We start from the raw sequence: 16,328 nt of genomic DNA on the forward strand, positions 1-16,328 counted from the left end.
ACCCAGCGTGACCAAAAGTGAATTTCATGTCTACTCACATCCAAAAACCTCTCTGGCATCATTTTTTGGCTCCTCAAGTCTTTCCCATGAGTCTGTTTGCGAGAGTACAGAGTCTGCTTTGCCCTGACACGCAGAGTATTTCACTGACGCTAGTACAGAGGATCGGTGGACGTGGTCCAACTAACCTGCAGGTTGAAGACCAACCACGTTGATCGGATTACTGAGGCCCATGTGATGAATGGAGGCTTCCATGTAATTTACTGGCAGTGTAAACTTGCGCAGAAAGAGGAGGCAGTGAGGGCAGCGGCACAAATCACTACACTGTGGGCTTTACAAGCTGCTGATGCCGGAGATGTCTGGGATTCACCTTTTTCAGTGTCCCGAGAGCTTCAGTGACCTTTTAGGTGATGAAAGCACAAGACCTTCTTTTGGTAGATTGAGCAAGTTTCTGCCAGTTTCATCTCAGACCACATTGCTCATTCCCGCTCTTTCGTGTCTGTCTGGTATCTTCAAGAGACTCGAGAATGAAGAGGAACAAGCTGCATTTAGCCCCGATGAAAAGACGCAGCAATAAAGTAACTGCACTCGGTTCTTAAATAAAAGAGGAAAGTAAGAGGCCGTTCACCTGCAGAATCTAAAAATGCTGGGAACACACCTGGAAGAAGCCAGAGCTGTTTTAACTAATACTCTTGTGAGGCTGTGCTTATGCCATGCACGTTGTTACTAAGCAACCTGAGAGCTGATGAGAGGACCGAAGTTGCTGCGGCTTCACTGAATTTTTTTAAAGCAATAAAAATAAAAACTAAGACACTGGATTAATCTAATCTTAATCTTAATCTAATCATTCATCGCCTTAGTTAGACCGACTGAAAGTGAAGAGAATGCACACATCACCTCCCTCACATGCGTTGTGTGTAGACAGCTGCATAGATTAAAATTATGAGCAGCCGCAAATGACTCGATAATGTGTTTCCAAAAACAAGCCTAACAAAGGCTGCATGAGTAGTTTCACAATCCCGGCGTGTCAGCTTCTGCTGCAGTCTTAAAAACAACAAATGGCCCTCGCTGTACTTCACACACTGAGGCTAAACTCCGGAAAAAAAAAAGTGTGTAAATCACTGATGAAGTGTGATATGTTCTCATGGGGCTGCTGCGCAGTGCCTCATCAATGTTTCATAAGAACCAAATCAAATATTCATCATCCGCCGTCGACACTGAGGGACTGACGTGTGGCTAACAGCAATCAGGAGAAGAATGTTAATGTTGAATGTGAAAGGACGCAGACATATAAAAGTGGAAGCATCAGATTATATATAAGTGAGAGGGACGACACGTTGCACGAGTCAAATGCGTGAAGTGTTATCAAGTTCAAAATAAAAGGATCTTGACTAAAGAAAGCATAAATATAGCAACAGCCACTTATATCTGACCAACATTTTCCCCTGTCGACCAAACTGTGAGGCAGCATGAGTGCTGTACGCCTGTGAGTCAATGCTGCTGCTGCTGCTGTTGCTGTTGTTGTTGTTTCTCCTCCTTTTCCTCCCTTCTTCTTCTTCTTCTTCTTCTTCTTCTCCTCCTCCCGTCATTATTTTAATACACGGGCTGCTAGTTATATGGACTGGAGTGTTCCGTCAGCCAGCCGAGTGGCAGCAACCATTAAAAAAGCAACATGAACCCTGGAGAACTGGCTCTGTTGGTGGTGCCAGGAGCAGAACACAACAGACCTTGTCAAAATAAAAGCCTCACGTTCCCACTTGAGTGAGAGCATCGTCTTCCACAAAGCTTTCAGTGAACGGTTCGGATGAGATTTCACAACCGCACACGACGTTCGGAGGAGCAATTCTGAATATGACGCGTTTGTGTCCGCCTGGATCGGTCACATCCAAACTGTGTGTGCACCGTCAGCACGCTTCAAATGCTCTGGCTGTGTCGCAGCGATCACCTGGAACACTTTTAATCAGCGTAGATCGCCATAGTAACTGGTGTATATCACCATGGCAACCAACATTACTCTGCAGAGCTACTATTTCACAAATAAAACATGTACATGCTCCACATCATATGTTGGTTTGTTGTGTGTATATTTGATACGCACCTAGGCTTTTACGCAAATTAAACGGGTGGAAGTGGAATGAATTCAATTGAAAGTGTCAGTTTCGATAGATATATATCTATATATGTATATATAGATATATATACATATAATTATATATGTATATAGATATATATACATATATCTATATACATATACATAAATAATTCCGTTGGTGGCAGTGAGCTAAATTCGGCCCTTTGAACAACAACAACAACAACAACAACAACAACAACACACTATTGATACAGTATAAATACTGGCACCAGATGCAGTGCAGCTATGTCTATATGACCTGTCATTGGAAAAATGCTTTGCTTTATCGAGGTTCATTCCTTTGCCGAGACAAATAACTGAACAGTTACTGTTTCACAACACTGGATCTCGGTACTGCAGGTCTTAAATTATACAGACATCTGCCTGTTCAAGATACTAAACACTTTATGGATGTTTTAAGGCTCAACTAGGATTTGTGCTGACCCATAAGTATCTGAACTTCCCATTTGAAGTCTCCAGAATTGCAATTCGGCTGCCTCCATGTTAATGTTCAGAGGTGTCACCTGAAACCAGGCTCCTATTGGACTATACCATTCATATGGGCAGTGCTTTATTTATCTATTTTCATGTGTATAGGAACATCATTTATAAAACTGACATCATGCTCTATTGAAGAAGAACTGTACCTGGCAAGTGAGGCCAATAACTCCACAGGAAAGTGTTTACTGATGTTATAAATCAAGCGAGAAGTGGGTTCATTTTACCAGAGACTCCAAAACAAAGTTATTTCTTGCAACCATTGGAAATTCCCCCTGGTGGCTATTCAAAAATATTTTTAGTAAGCCATCAGTAATTTATGCTTATGAGTTAAACAGTTCAAGCAGCACCAAAGAGGAGGGACGCTTGAGGATGCAGGATGCTGCCCTACATAGGCCCACACAACCAGCTACTCTTTTAAAATCAGTCGTGTTCGCTTCTTCGTTTCCATAATAAGAGACAGCAGAAATGCAATGGTCTCTCACTCTCCATCAGCACTCATTACTCACCGGTGCGGCTGTTTATGGTGAAGAAGTTCTGTGGGTTTCCACTGATGACGCGGTAGCTCAGCCTGTCGGCAGCAGCGGCGGGTGCGGTGTCAGGATCCTGCGCCTGAATCTGGATGACGGAAACGTCGCGCGGGGAGTTCTCTGGCACCGAGGGTCGGTACAGTGGCTCTGAGGTCAGGGGGGCATTGTCGTTAACGTCCTCAACCTGGACAAACACCTCGATGGTGGCGAACTGGGGAACCACGCCGTGGTCACTGGCGTACACCGTGAGCCAATACGAGTCCTTGGTCTCGCGGTCCAACATGTCGGTGGTGTAGATCACACCTGGTGGAGACAGAGAGAGAGAGAGAGAGAGAGAAAGCACTTAGTGTTTCCACTTTGCTAGTTCTCATTATACGGACACACTGTACGGTTTGCCTGGAACAAGGAAATAATCAAACAGTACACAGAGTAATATCAAGATTGTTGTTTACCGCAGAGACTTCACTTATTGTCATTTCATTATACTGTCAAAAGCCAAGGCAGCAAGAAGAAAGAATGAGAGAAAAGACCCGAGGCTGTTTCTGCCTTCAAAAACACTGACGCATCATACACAGCCCTGTGCTTTAGTCCCAGTGGTTCTATATACATCCGTACATGTTTATGCACCAGAGAGTGTTGGCATGCCCTCATTCTATGTGTGTCTACATCAATTTCAATGTGTTTGTTAACGGTATTTTATGAGATGTATAAATAAAGTTTTCTTGAACCATTTAACACAAGACACATTGTCATACTTCTCTTTGTCAGTACACATTACAACACAGAAGATAATCTACCTGCATCACGACAAACAAATTCTACATTAACACTCTCTGGTCTCTCATAAAGAATCATTTTTGACACTTTTCTCAGGCAATTACGGTTTCCTGGTTAATGGTGTTATGTTTTATAATGCTCTATATTGCCCTTTTATACATAACATGTCAATAAATGAACTATATCAACTAAATAACCAGCTTTTCTGTTTTCTTTCATAACCTGTGTCAGATGATGATGATGTATCATTCACAGCCAGATCTATAGAATTATACCATGGTGAATATACATGATAAACCTACTAATGCATGCACATGCAAATAAGTACATTTATCTGAAAAATTGAATTGTCTTGCATATATTTAAACCTAAAATTTGAGGAAAATGTTTCTATTAAAAGCATTTCTATTAATAAAAAAATAACAAACATGCACAGCCTTGTGTAAATAACTGGATATAGTCTGGTCACATAGCACCAACACAGCAGTGTTCATGTTAAGGCTTTACATCAACTATAAATCCAGTTTATGGGGAAGTGAGGGAGACACAAAGCCACAAAGCATCCTGATGCAGAAGAACAAATGAAGTTGAGGAAATTGGTTTTCTTGCCTTTGACGGTAAATAAAGAAGCCGTCCACCGCGAGACAAGCGCAGTCCAACAACTGGACATGTTTTTTGGACAGAAAGTGCCGAGAAAACAGACTTTCAGACAAGAAAATGCATTTCTCAGACGCCGCTTGACGCGTTCAGTCCACTTCATTTATCTTAAAGCTTCACTTGACTGTGAGTGGATACCTGCTGTTGGACATCTGCTCACCACGTCTGTCACTGAGTGATCGGTGGTGACTAACAGCTGCTTCATCTCTTGTCGCTGGACAAGTCTATTAATATGTTAGGTCATGCACCTATTGAGACCTTCTGAGGCCACGCCACCTTTTTAAAAACAACCAGCTGATACCAGTGTTTCATTTGTTTCAGTGTTCTTTTCATGGCAAGGAAACTAATACATCTTCTTGATAAAAAAATTTGTAAAAGTATGATTTAAAGTATTTCAGTCCTTTTTAAGCTATCTTTGTATTATGCAGACACACAGGTGAAGCATATTAGGGGCGGGGCTTGCAATCAGGGATGACAGGACAGGAAGCAAAACTACACACAAGGTACACAGGAAAGAAAATCTTCAAAATAAAACAGGAAACAGAACTAAAAACTCAAGGTAAAGCAAAGAAAAGTGCAAACTGAATAAATGTTTCACTAAAAGTGACCTGGAGAATCCAGGGGTTGTGAGAATTAAAGTCCTATCGTCCAGCTTTTTCTTTGACTATCGCACGGAACTTCAATAACATCGCAATATGGCTTACTGCAATTTCCTAATAGCAAAAGTCACAATACTTCGAAACAAAACACCATTTTAGATTAAATATTGTCCTGACTGACACATCACACTCCACAGACAGAAGAACATCTTTGTTTTCATTTGAAATGTTTTTCCAATACAAATAAGAACAATTGTGTGAAAATGACCATTCCCACTATTCAATATCGCAATTTCAGTCAAAATAATTGCTAATAATTATATATTTATTCTTTGCCCCTCACTCCTCTAATTCAACTACTTCCTTGTAAATGTATTCGGTTTACAAACACTACATCCATATTATCATGAATGTATCTACCTGATAGTTAACATGGAGTGAATTATTATAAAATGAGGATACGCAGATAGAAATCAGTACCTGCATCAGCCATATTTGCTAAATGGCACGCAGCGAGATGAAACTCAGCCAAAACCAATGTACAATCGATAAATCAGTGCATCCCCGCACACTTGGTGGACATCGCCTTAAACCTTAAAAATTAGCCCAATAATCTCATTACATCCTTAAAATGTGCGGATGCACTTATCAGCTTTTGCTGAGAAAGGCGGTGGGGTGTGTGTGTGTGTGTGTGTGTGTGTCATAGAAAAGCTAATAAGTAGACCTTGAGCTGATTGTTTATTTATCTATAACAGATGCCCCACAGCAGTTTAGCTCAACGCTGCCACATGAAAATGGCTGGTGAGTGTCTCGCTATGATTTCATCCTCAAACATTTTGACTTCCAATGCCAACAATTATTCTGCACAGCAGGAGGCCTCATTTAGTAGTCCTGTGATCTCCTCTGAGACACACACACACACACAGAGAGAGCGAACCCCGTGTTCCTAATGAAGCATTTGTTCCTTTAATTTAAACACAGACAGGATGAGTAAACAGCCCGACCACAGGCTTTCAGGCAGGCCTGTCAAACTATGCAAAACAGAGAGGAAGAGAGGAAGCTATCAAGGCCAGGGGAGAATCTGTTTAACATATGACCTAATCCCATGATGCCTTGCCAGTGGAAAGTCTAGTCAAAACTCCAGAGACCTCTGACCTCAGCGTGTGAGTGTTTTTGTCTGCTGTCCTGTGCATTGTTTGAATCGGTGTGTGTGTGTGTGGCAGGAAATACTTTATACTGTCTTCATCTGCGTGTGTGTGTGTAATTATATGTCACTGAATATTTTAGGTGGTCTATCTATTGTGACATTCTGTTCCAGTATACTGTATTTTCTTACCTGGAATATGCATGTGCAGCCTGTGTGGTCACAATTCTTTGGGCAGCACGAGCACAGATCGCAATCCGCTTGAGTTCGCAAAGTCACGTGATCTTGCGGATGCAAAAATGCATACGAATCGGCCATTACACTACAATTTTACACACCGTGCGCAGCACATCTTTAGCACCATTAGCCACAACATGATGATGGTGATCTGTGTGTTATTTTTCATGATGGCAGCGTGCATATGCAATATGCTTATAATATACCTCAATCTGCCAGCACATTAGAAACTGGCACGCAAACGAGAGAAGTCGGGGATCAAACTGCCAACATTCTGGTGAGAAGACGTAGCATTTTTAACGACTCCACTTAAGCACTGTGCGCTAACACGAGTACACACACACACACAAACGTATATCCTTACAGTGGAGGAGGAGGACTCACCTGAGCTTGTACTGTGTCCCCTCGCAAATGAGTGTGTTTGTGTATATATATATATACATATATATATATATATCTATCTATATATATCTATATATATATATATATATATATATATATATATATGTATGTATATATATATATATATATATATAGATATATATATACATATATATATATACACAGTATGTATTTGCTTTTCCAGGAAATGCTTCTGAGGGATTTACCCCAAAGCGACAAACCACTGCCACAGCAAAATCCACTTCTCTGCAGTCCATTCATAAGCTCAGAAAGATCCCCTAGTATTTCATAAATGTGTGTTTGGAAATGAACCACCACCATTCACTGCTCACAAGATGCACTGCTTCTGTTTGCCTTGAGTGACAAATAGCTTTTAAAAGCTACAGAAGCAGAGAAGTGCCACCTGAAGTGAAATAAACAAATGCACTATAAGTGGCACTTGATCCTACTTTGTGTAGAAAATACACAAATGCTGCTGTGTGTGTGTGTAAAATTTGAACATAATGACGTCATCTACGCGATGTGTAAGTCTGGCTTTGGTGCTTCTGTTCCCTTTCTCTCGCACATACATGCACACACACGACTGGTCCCGACAAGGTCAATGCTTATGTTCCTAAAGAGGGAACTAAAACACATACGCACACACATTGCTTGATGGTTTTTGATCCTGTGGGACGACGGCATGTTCAAGGTTGGCCTTAATTAAATCAGAGTTGCCCTGTTCTGTGTTCTCCCTCTGCCTCGCTGTCCATTCATCTCTGCCTCCTTCTGGCCCCGTGGCCACACTACAATTAATAGCAGCGCACCAAAGCTTAAGCGCCTGCTTACACGCCCGCTTTCTGATTTGGAGCATGGAATTAACGGCAAAAGTCACAGGAGTGCTGAATTGAACACACGCCGGAGAGCGGGGAGTAACAGAGAGTCCGCCTCACCGTCACTCTGCTTCCTCAACCGCACTGCAGCAATAGACAGCATATGACAGGGAGGTGCATCATTTCAGACCATTTATTACATTAGAGTCAACCCTTTGTATCTGCATGGCGCCCCATCTCTGAGTGTAGTACTTTGCATATTTGTAAGAGTGGGGTCGACCGGTCCGTGTACTTGACGGCCAACGGATTTTCATTTTAAGAAACTCCTGATTATTTACAAATAGGGAAATGGAAAAAAAACAAAAATCGACAATCACTGAATGAGGGAAAAAGACCGAATGATCGGTTGTCTGGATGTGCAAATAAACGCAAATCGGGAAACAAAATGACTGACCGGAATCCGATGACGCTGTTGCGCTGTACGCAGAAGTCTAAACATGTCTTTACACAAATGTACTAGTTTTATAGCAGCAAAACCGACTGAATGGAAAGTCCTGTGGTGAAACCTCCGCTGTGTTAAACACTCAGTATGAAGCAACCCGGGGTTTTTCTGAGCGGAATGTGCTGAGCAGGGGCTTGACCGCGGTTAAGCGAGCCACAGTTGGATTTGTGCTGCGCGACTTTTTGGACCTCAGCATACCACCTTTTTTCCATTCAGTCGGTTTTCTGCTATAAAACTAGTCAATTCCTGTAAAGACATGTTTAGACTGCACGCAAATGTCCGATTTCTCTTTATTTGTATATTCAGAGAACTGATCATTCTGTCTTTTTGCCTTTTCAATGATTGCCGATTTTTCCAAAATGAGCCATTTCCCAATTTCCATTTACAAATAATAGAAACGGCTCATTTTGGTTTTATTTTATTAAAATGAAAGTACACAAGTACACAAGTACACAAACCTAGACCGCACTGAGAGCATAACTTACAAACTGGACATCATGCTTCATTAAAGAAGACCTGAAACTAGTGACTGAGACTCATAAACTCATCACACAGACTCTACGAACCAGTTGGGTTGCTCCCTGGTGGCCATTCAAGAGAATGCATGTTCCAAATACTTCAGCATAGACTTCAATCTCCGAACCAAGAGACAACATGCCTTTTTATTTGCAGTCAATCATCTCTATGTTTTTAAGCCATACCAGCAAACCAGACCTGGACTTTCCTAATCTGTATACACCTCCAGTATTAAGAATATTCAATAATACAATCTGTAATCCGAGAAAACCACAACAAAATCAGCCAAACCGCTGCATCAGTCGTGTTCTAGTAATTACCATCACCTGCCCAATGCTTACTTTTTTGTTTCCAACATCTGCTCTGTTGTCAAATTCAGCGCTGATGCACTTTCCTCATGAGCAACACCACAGGCATCAAACGGGTGTTACTCTGTGTGTTTTAATGGCCTATTTCCAATCTCCATATGTCTGCACGCTGCTGTGAGCGGACAACGTACAGTAAATGACGATAAACGGAGACAAGATGGAGAACATAATTAAAAGTGGGGTAGCTGAAGCTTAAGGAACTTAACAAATGTGCCAAACTCAGTATATATACTAGATATATACTATCAAGAAAGATCCTTTACTCCAGGATGCATTTGAAAACTGACATTAGCATCCCGTACAAGTGCAGTTATGTGTATATATACATATATATATATTTATATATATATATATATATATATATATATATATATATATATATATATATATATATATATATATATATATATATATATATATATATATATATATATATTTATATATATATTAAGTGAGCTGAAGTGAGAGACTTCAGTCCTCTTCAGCCCTCATGCTACTAAAGTTCATTTTGAGGACCTTCTGAGGGCTTCTGGGTTTCTGGGGAAGTGCATCTCAACAAGCCAAAGATGTTATTCTCAAGCCTAATTGGGAATTAAGAGAATTACTTAATGCAGTGATTCACATTTGCATTAATCCATGTGAGTGGAGGCCCAGTGGGCAGGCACTCACTGTTTCTAATTGTTGCATGCTTTCCAGAGCTGGAGGAAAATGCATCCCATTTGCAGTGGTGCCACATGCAAACAGTGACTAATGTGTGAGTGTGTGTCTGTATACATTAAGAATCCATACATCATGTGAACTGTCTCAGTAATTGGCATTTAACAACATTTAGTTTATCCATACAGCGCGTACCAGACCAGACCACATTGGCTGCAAATATTTCAGCTCTCCATGTAAAGAAGAATTCCCTTGAAGACGCCGTAGAGCTTGAAAAGTAACATTCTCCAGGCCGGAAATGACAGGAAATAGGTAACTAGAGGTTTCTGCTTTTATTCAGACACATTGTACATGTCAGCACATTAACGTTAGTTAATTAGAACTACACGCACAAAGCACAGCTGTCACATCGCATACCGCCGCCTACTCCTCAAGACAGATGGTAATACCGGGTCTGAACAAGATCAGCGGCAGATCCAGATCAAACCAGTCTGAATACCAGCTTCGTTTTCCCCCCCCGCACTCAGACTGCACAGTGTTTTTCATCATCTGCAGAAAACGAATGCAGTTTTATTCCTCTCTTATTGTGTCAGGTCAGAGTTCGATTGTTCCATAAACATATGTTATTGATGCAAAGCTGCTCAGTATGAATGACAGCCACGACTGATACCATCATCCCATCATATCGTTATATATCAGCAAAATGAATGAATGAATTCAGACAATTGCTGCTGAGATTAACTAGCCAGAGTCTGAACAATCAGGGGGAGAAAACCCCCAAACACTAACGCAGTGAGAAGTATATGCGGAGATGAGAGTCATCAATTTCACTCCAAATTTAAACAGCTCCTCAGGAAAGTGTTTTAAACTCCCACGATACACAAACAATATCTACAAGAAATAGTTTGGACTGAGTACAATTACACTGTTATTACACCTGGAATTGACCCCCAACCTCTCAAGTTTTTGAATAGTTGGGTTTCTTTGTATTTGAAATGTATGAAGTGTTCATATACTGAAGTATTAAGTTAAACCCAAATGTACAGCGATAGATTTAATAGGGCTACAGCATGGAACAGAGTTTTGTTTTAAAGAAACATAGATACAGCAAAGCCTTGTCAATATAAACATATAAACAAATCCAATTGTAATATTTGAACCAATTAAAATAAAGACAAAGAGAATATTCGACTATACAAACTACTGCACCCTCTGTTACTTAGTGAATATTTAATGTGCATTCATAATGACGGTGCTAAATGTCACAGGAAGCCGTGGTGTTCACAGCTAATTTTATGATGTTCAGGGAGCCATAATTGGAAATGACAGTAGTGATGTGATCAACGTTGCTGCTTTGAGATCTGTCTTTCCAGTGTCTATACCAGGGGTGTCAAACACAAACATCCTTCACGTCAACTACAAATGAACGCGTCATGGTAGGACGATTCACTGATTTTGAACAGGGTTCAACACCGCACTTTGTAAAAAAAAAAACAAGAAGTCATTTCTGATCATTGTTTGGACCAAACCTTCAAAATGAATAGCTTAATGACTTTAAAAGCTGTAATTTAAGCATTATGCATCATTCAAAATACCCTTTCATTAAAACAAGACATGACATACATGTACTGTATATGCATTAGTGCACCATCCACACTTACAAATAAATGTTCCATTAAGATATAACCATATTATATTCATAATACGTATAATTACTACATTATAATGATTCAGTTTCTATAACCTTTCATTTATTATCACACCTCTCTGTGTAAGACATTTATTCTTCAAAACAAGAGCATATTTTACATATGAAATGTACTGAAACTGTTATGAAGAAAATGTCATTTATACTAAACCATGGGCTGGTTGAGCTGCTGCACCCCTTATCAGTGGGTGTTTTTAATTTGTTTTTTTACATATACAGTATAATGTTATTTTTGGAATTATTTTAAACTGAAGAAAGATATCCCCAGCAAAAAAAACAACATACTACTTATCTTATTATTTTCATTGTATTTACAATGCAGGGTACGGCTGGATATTGGTCTTTGATTTTACCTTGTAATACCATAAGACTCAGCTGAGTTATAAGATCACTGCCCTTTCCATTCCACCAGAGGACTTTTCTTTCCTCACTTTACTCCGCAGACTGAGTCACACTAAACCTTTTTCTTCCTAGAATTCTAAACTCACCACACCGTTTGGCCCTGTCGATAAAAAGGCAACCCGCAGTGGAGTCAGAACATAAAAAGGGGTGAAGCCGTAGGTCAGAGTATCCAGCTCTAAAGGACTCTCTGCTACACAAACTTCTGAGTGTGGGCAGGTTCCAGTACATTCTGTGCACATAGATGTGACGACGGATGAAGAGTGCACACACACTGGAACGTCAATGCACAAAGAAATTCTACACTGGTTTATACTATTTTGGTATAATTAAAAAACTCCAGTGGCTAGCAATGTTGCCTTGCAGCAAAAAGACAAGCGTCTGCAACCCGAACCAAACAAGAGCCTTTCTGCATGGAGTTTGCATGTTCAAAAACATGCAGAGGTTCATTGCTCGTAGGTGTGAGAGTGAATAACCATTCACTCTTCATCATTCACGTTCATCTCTGGCCTGCGATGGACTGGCAACTTACTCAGGGTGTACCGCGCCTTTCACTCTACTTCCCGTAGATAATGAGCGAGAGTGACAGTAAAATACTCCGCACACTGCCCAGCACTAGCACTGCATGCAGCCCTACAGAGCAGCCGTGCAGCAAAACACTCAACTATGGTCTCTCAAGACATCAATAGAAGAGCAAAAGAGATCGTAGATCATGATGGAAAACACGTGGTTGTAATCGCGGTAAAAGCTTTCTGAAACTTCTCAGGATGCCACAGACAAAGTCGGCTCATACAAATGTGTGCTTCTGGTGTTCGTTCGCGACTGTGGACACACTTCCACTTTCACGGGGGACGTCACCCGAGTCCACCGACGTTTTCATTTACACCACTGACTGTGGTCTGAGGGATCACAACTCAAAATCTGTCTGAGGTTGCTCTCAGTCGTCCACCTGACACCTCTGGACAGACCCGGAGAGAGACACGTTCTCTCTCTCTCTTTCTGTCTGTCTCTCTCTCTCTCACCCCAGTCAGCTTTTTATCTGCTGCCTCATTCATCATTTAGAGAAGGTCGGAAGAGAGGTGGATGCTGATGGGATGGAAAGAATGAGAAGGGGGGAAAAAAAAAGAGCAGCAGAAAAAGTAAAAGATGCTGCTGCAGCGTTAAACTTAAACAAACCTGCACCAGGAAATAGCCCCATCCTACTGTGGAGTTTTCCATGGAGTGTGTGTGTGTGTGTGGGGGTACACTGCAGGTGTGAGAGGTCAGGTGGTCAGTCTTGTCAGATAGTGAAGAGGCTATTAGAGAGAAATGAGCAGCAGGGAGCGTTTCTCAGGCTCCTGTTAAGCTGCCCCCTCTGAGGGTTATAATGAGTCCTCAGCTAGTCCTTCAGCTCGGAGCGGAGATTAGCACCTGAGACCCCTCAGGTAAAACCCTCATTAGCCAGCTAGCATTAGAGCGATAAAGTGCGGCGCTACAATGTGGCCTCTATCAGCATTAGCGGGGGGAGGTAAAGGTTAGTGCATAAATAAGAGAGGGGTTTTATCCCTCATGAGGCTTCACAAATATGTAGCAAGCATTCAAAAGGGGCAATGATGGAAAAAACATAATACAGAGAGGGAAGTTAGGAAGCCGGGTAATAAAAAAGCATTTGCATGATGATATACTTATTTTCAGACATCGTTCCCTCCAACCTAATTCAGTGGAAGAACATAGACTGCATATAAAAATGGAAGCAGTCTTCCACTTTTAATATTGCTGCCATAGCAAGGAGGACAGAAGTAGCAGTTAGCCACCAGGAGGCGACTCTGCAGGCTGCAAATAGAACTCTGAAACTGCGGGAATGGAGACAGGAAACAATTTCATGGAGAGTTAATGGTCGCAATTGCTTTTTTCAGGTTTCCTTCATTAGAGGCAGATAAAGTGTGTCACATATGAGTGAACAGCAGTGTGATTGACAGCCGGTATCTTATAATAGTCGCCTGCCTGCCTGCCTGCAGGTGATGTCTTCAAATGACCACTTTCAAAAACAGACATTGTGCCGGTCAAATCGCAAGTTTTCCAGGCCTCACAGTGGGAGCCTTGCAAGATGGAAACTACTGTGAAGCCATACATTCTTTGTGGAGTAAGAGGTGTCCAGGTGTGGATACAGATGGAGGAAATAAAATACAAAAATCATGGATTCATATGTGACGGTTATTTTGACCATGCAGAGGGAGAAACGTAACGTGAATTAGCGCGCTAAAAATGACATAGAACAAGCAAAGTAGTAAATATGGTTAAAATGTATTCATTTCTTTCAAAATCGGCTTTTTTTTACTTGCACTTGGCTCACGTCGTTTTCCATTATATTCCTCCTCAGAGTGGGCGGGGTCGTCATAGCACGGCTGCACGAAACTGCAGTTACACTCTGTTTTATACACGACACAAACACACAAACTAGCGACGAGTGACCATCTGACACGGTCACTGAACTAAAATACGACCGAACGTGTTGTGATCTCTGTTAAATATTGACATTTTAGTATCGGCTCAACTTCAAACCATCCCAAATGGAAAAGCAAAAAAAAAACCAGAGCAGACCGGTGCATTAAAATAATAATCCTCTCTTGTTTTGCCGTTCTCAAAATGATTCCTCCGATGCATCGAGCTTAAATTGAGAAAATACAACCGAGCCTTATGACTCATGACCAGTCACTTGTAATGTGTTGCTGCTAAGAACAAACTGTGTGCACATAATATGCGTGTGCCTGTGCCCCCATAGACTGAATGAAATCAGTGGGAAACACTTTTAATTTCCTGGTTTCATCAGAAATGCTCCAGTCGACACATTTCTCCCATTTGTATATAATGGGATTTAATACGATTATCTAATTACGCTTCATTGATACAAGACCGTTTTGAACAGGCCTTCAGATCCCGATCAAATCAGAGTGTGAGGTACCTCGAGATTCCTACTCCAAGCATACTGTTCCTCAAAGGGAAACAACGATTGAGGATATGTGAGCACATCACCTGCCAAAAAAAACACTGAAAAAAGGTGAATGGAATCTAGTCCTTGGTGCTGAAAGCACTGAAGAACGACACAAACACGGGTTTTTAATGAATGAAGGGGAGACTATCCCTCCAGGAGCCATGTTCCGTATTACCTAGAGACTTTATGGTGTGACCCAAAAACATATAAAAATAGCTGCACTCAGGTAAACTGTGTTGTGATGCTCACTATTGTTGACGACACACTTGCTACGAAGCAGTGCTGTAGACCGTGTCAGGCAAAGACTGTATTGTTTCTGTCACTGTAAATACATCCGTGATCCGTCAAGTATCGTGAAAATACTCGGGTCTCGTTATCATGCCCAACGGTTATTTAACGTGGCCGTTTATATCAGCCTGGACACGCTCCCAGAAAAAACATCGCAGTTTTAGATTTGTAAAACGGTACATTTGCACGTTCTGTACGGTGGGAGCTGGGGAGAAAAATAATGGAATGTGAAATTGTTTCTCCTTTTGTGTCACGTAAACACTTTTAAAGTGATGGAGTTCTCAAATGTTGGTGTGTTTTAACACTGTATCACTGTTTACTGCTGCTGACTTTATGATGACGATCGTCATGACGATCACAGTGTCTCTATGTGATGATATGAGGAAAAACGTGTCCTTGTCCACTAGGTTAGAGGAGCATTACGAGAGAGAGAGAGAGGGAGCGAGTGTTTAGTCTTGGCTCTCCCTCTTGACCACAGCAGTCTTCCCTGCTTGGTTTCTAGTTTCCCGACTCATGTCAGGTTTTTTTCCTTCCTTATTTTAGTTTGGTTTGGAGATCAGCACTCGTCCTTGTTTCTTCACGTTTTGTTTGACTTTGATTGGGGAAACACTGAGGCAGCGGCCCACTGCGCGGCTGGCCCGGCATCTCATTCGAGTCTTTTTTGATTGTGTTTGAGATTACTTCATTGTGCCTAAACCTAACCACATTCATAATCATCATCGCTCGGTATTGTTGGTTCAAAAAAGTGAGCTCACATGAATCTGCGGTTGGCAGATCCCATTATCAAAGCAGTGTAGTGTTTACCTTTTCATTTGCTTGCAGAAAAACTCGTCTCACACACACACACACATATGCATTTTAATTCTCCTTTACCTGACCTTATTTCTACTCTGTTCAGGTTATGACCGGATAGGTGGCTGCCAATCTAATTACCCGTTGCCATGGCGATTTGCAGAGAGGGTGATTAAAAGACTCAGCAATAAAATTAAAATGTCACCCTATTTTTATTTCAGATGATTCTCAGAACGGAGAAGAGAGCGAGTTAAACAGATGACGGGGGGAGGAGCAGGTGAACGAAATGAGACAACGGGGGTCAGGCTGAAGTGAAAGGGTTTCGGGCGACTGCGTCTTTAAC

The 16,328-nt window shown here is 41.4% G+C and overlaps 1 protein-coding gene across 6 annotated transcripts in view; it reads right to left on the reverse strand.

The window, feature by feature from the left end:
• Positions 1-16,328, reverse strand: part of fat3a (FAT atypical cadherin 3a) — a 90,539-nt gene that overhangs the window by 62,406 nt on the left and 11,805 nt on the right. For all 6 annotated transcript variants that reach the window (XM_044031791.1, XM_044031789.1, XM_044031788.1 and 3 more), the window contains exon 2: positions 3,136-3,459. In XM_044031791.1, coding sequence (XP_043887726.1) covers positions 3,136-3,459 — 324 coding nt within the window. The remainder of the gene's footprint in view (positions 1-3,135; positions 3,460-16,328) is intronic.

Source organism: Solea senegalensis, linkage group LG8 (genome assembly GCF_019176455.1).
Source record: "Solea senegalensis isolate Sse05_10M linkage group LG8, IFAPA_SoseM_1, whole genome shotgun sequence".
Lineage (NCBI taxonomy): Eukaryota > Metazoa > Chordata > Actinopteri > Pleuronectiformes > Soleidae > Solea > Solea senegalensis.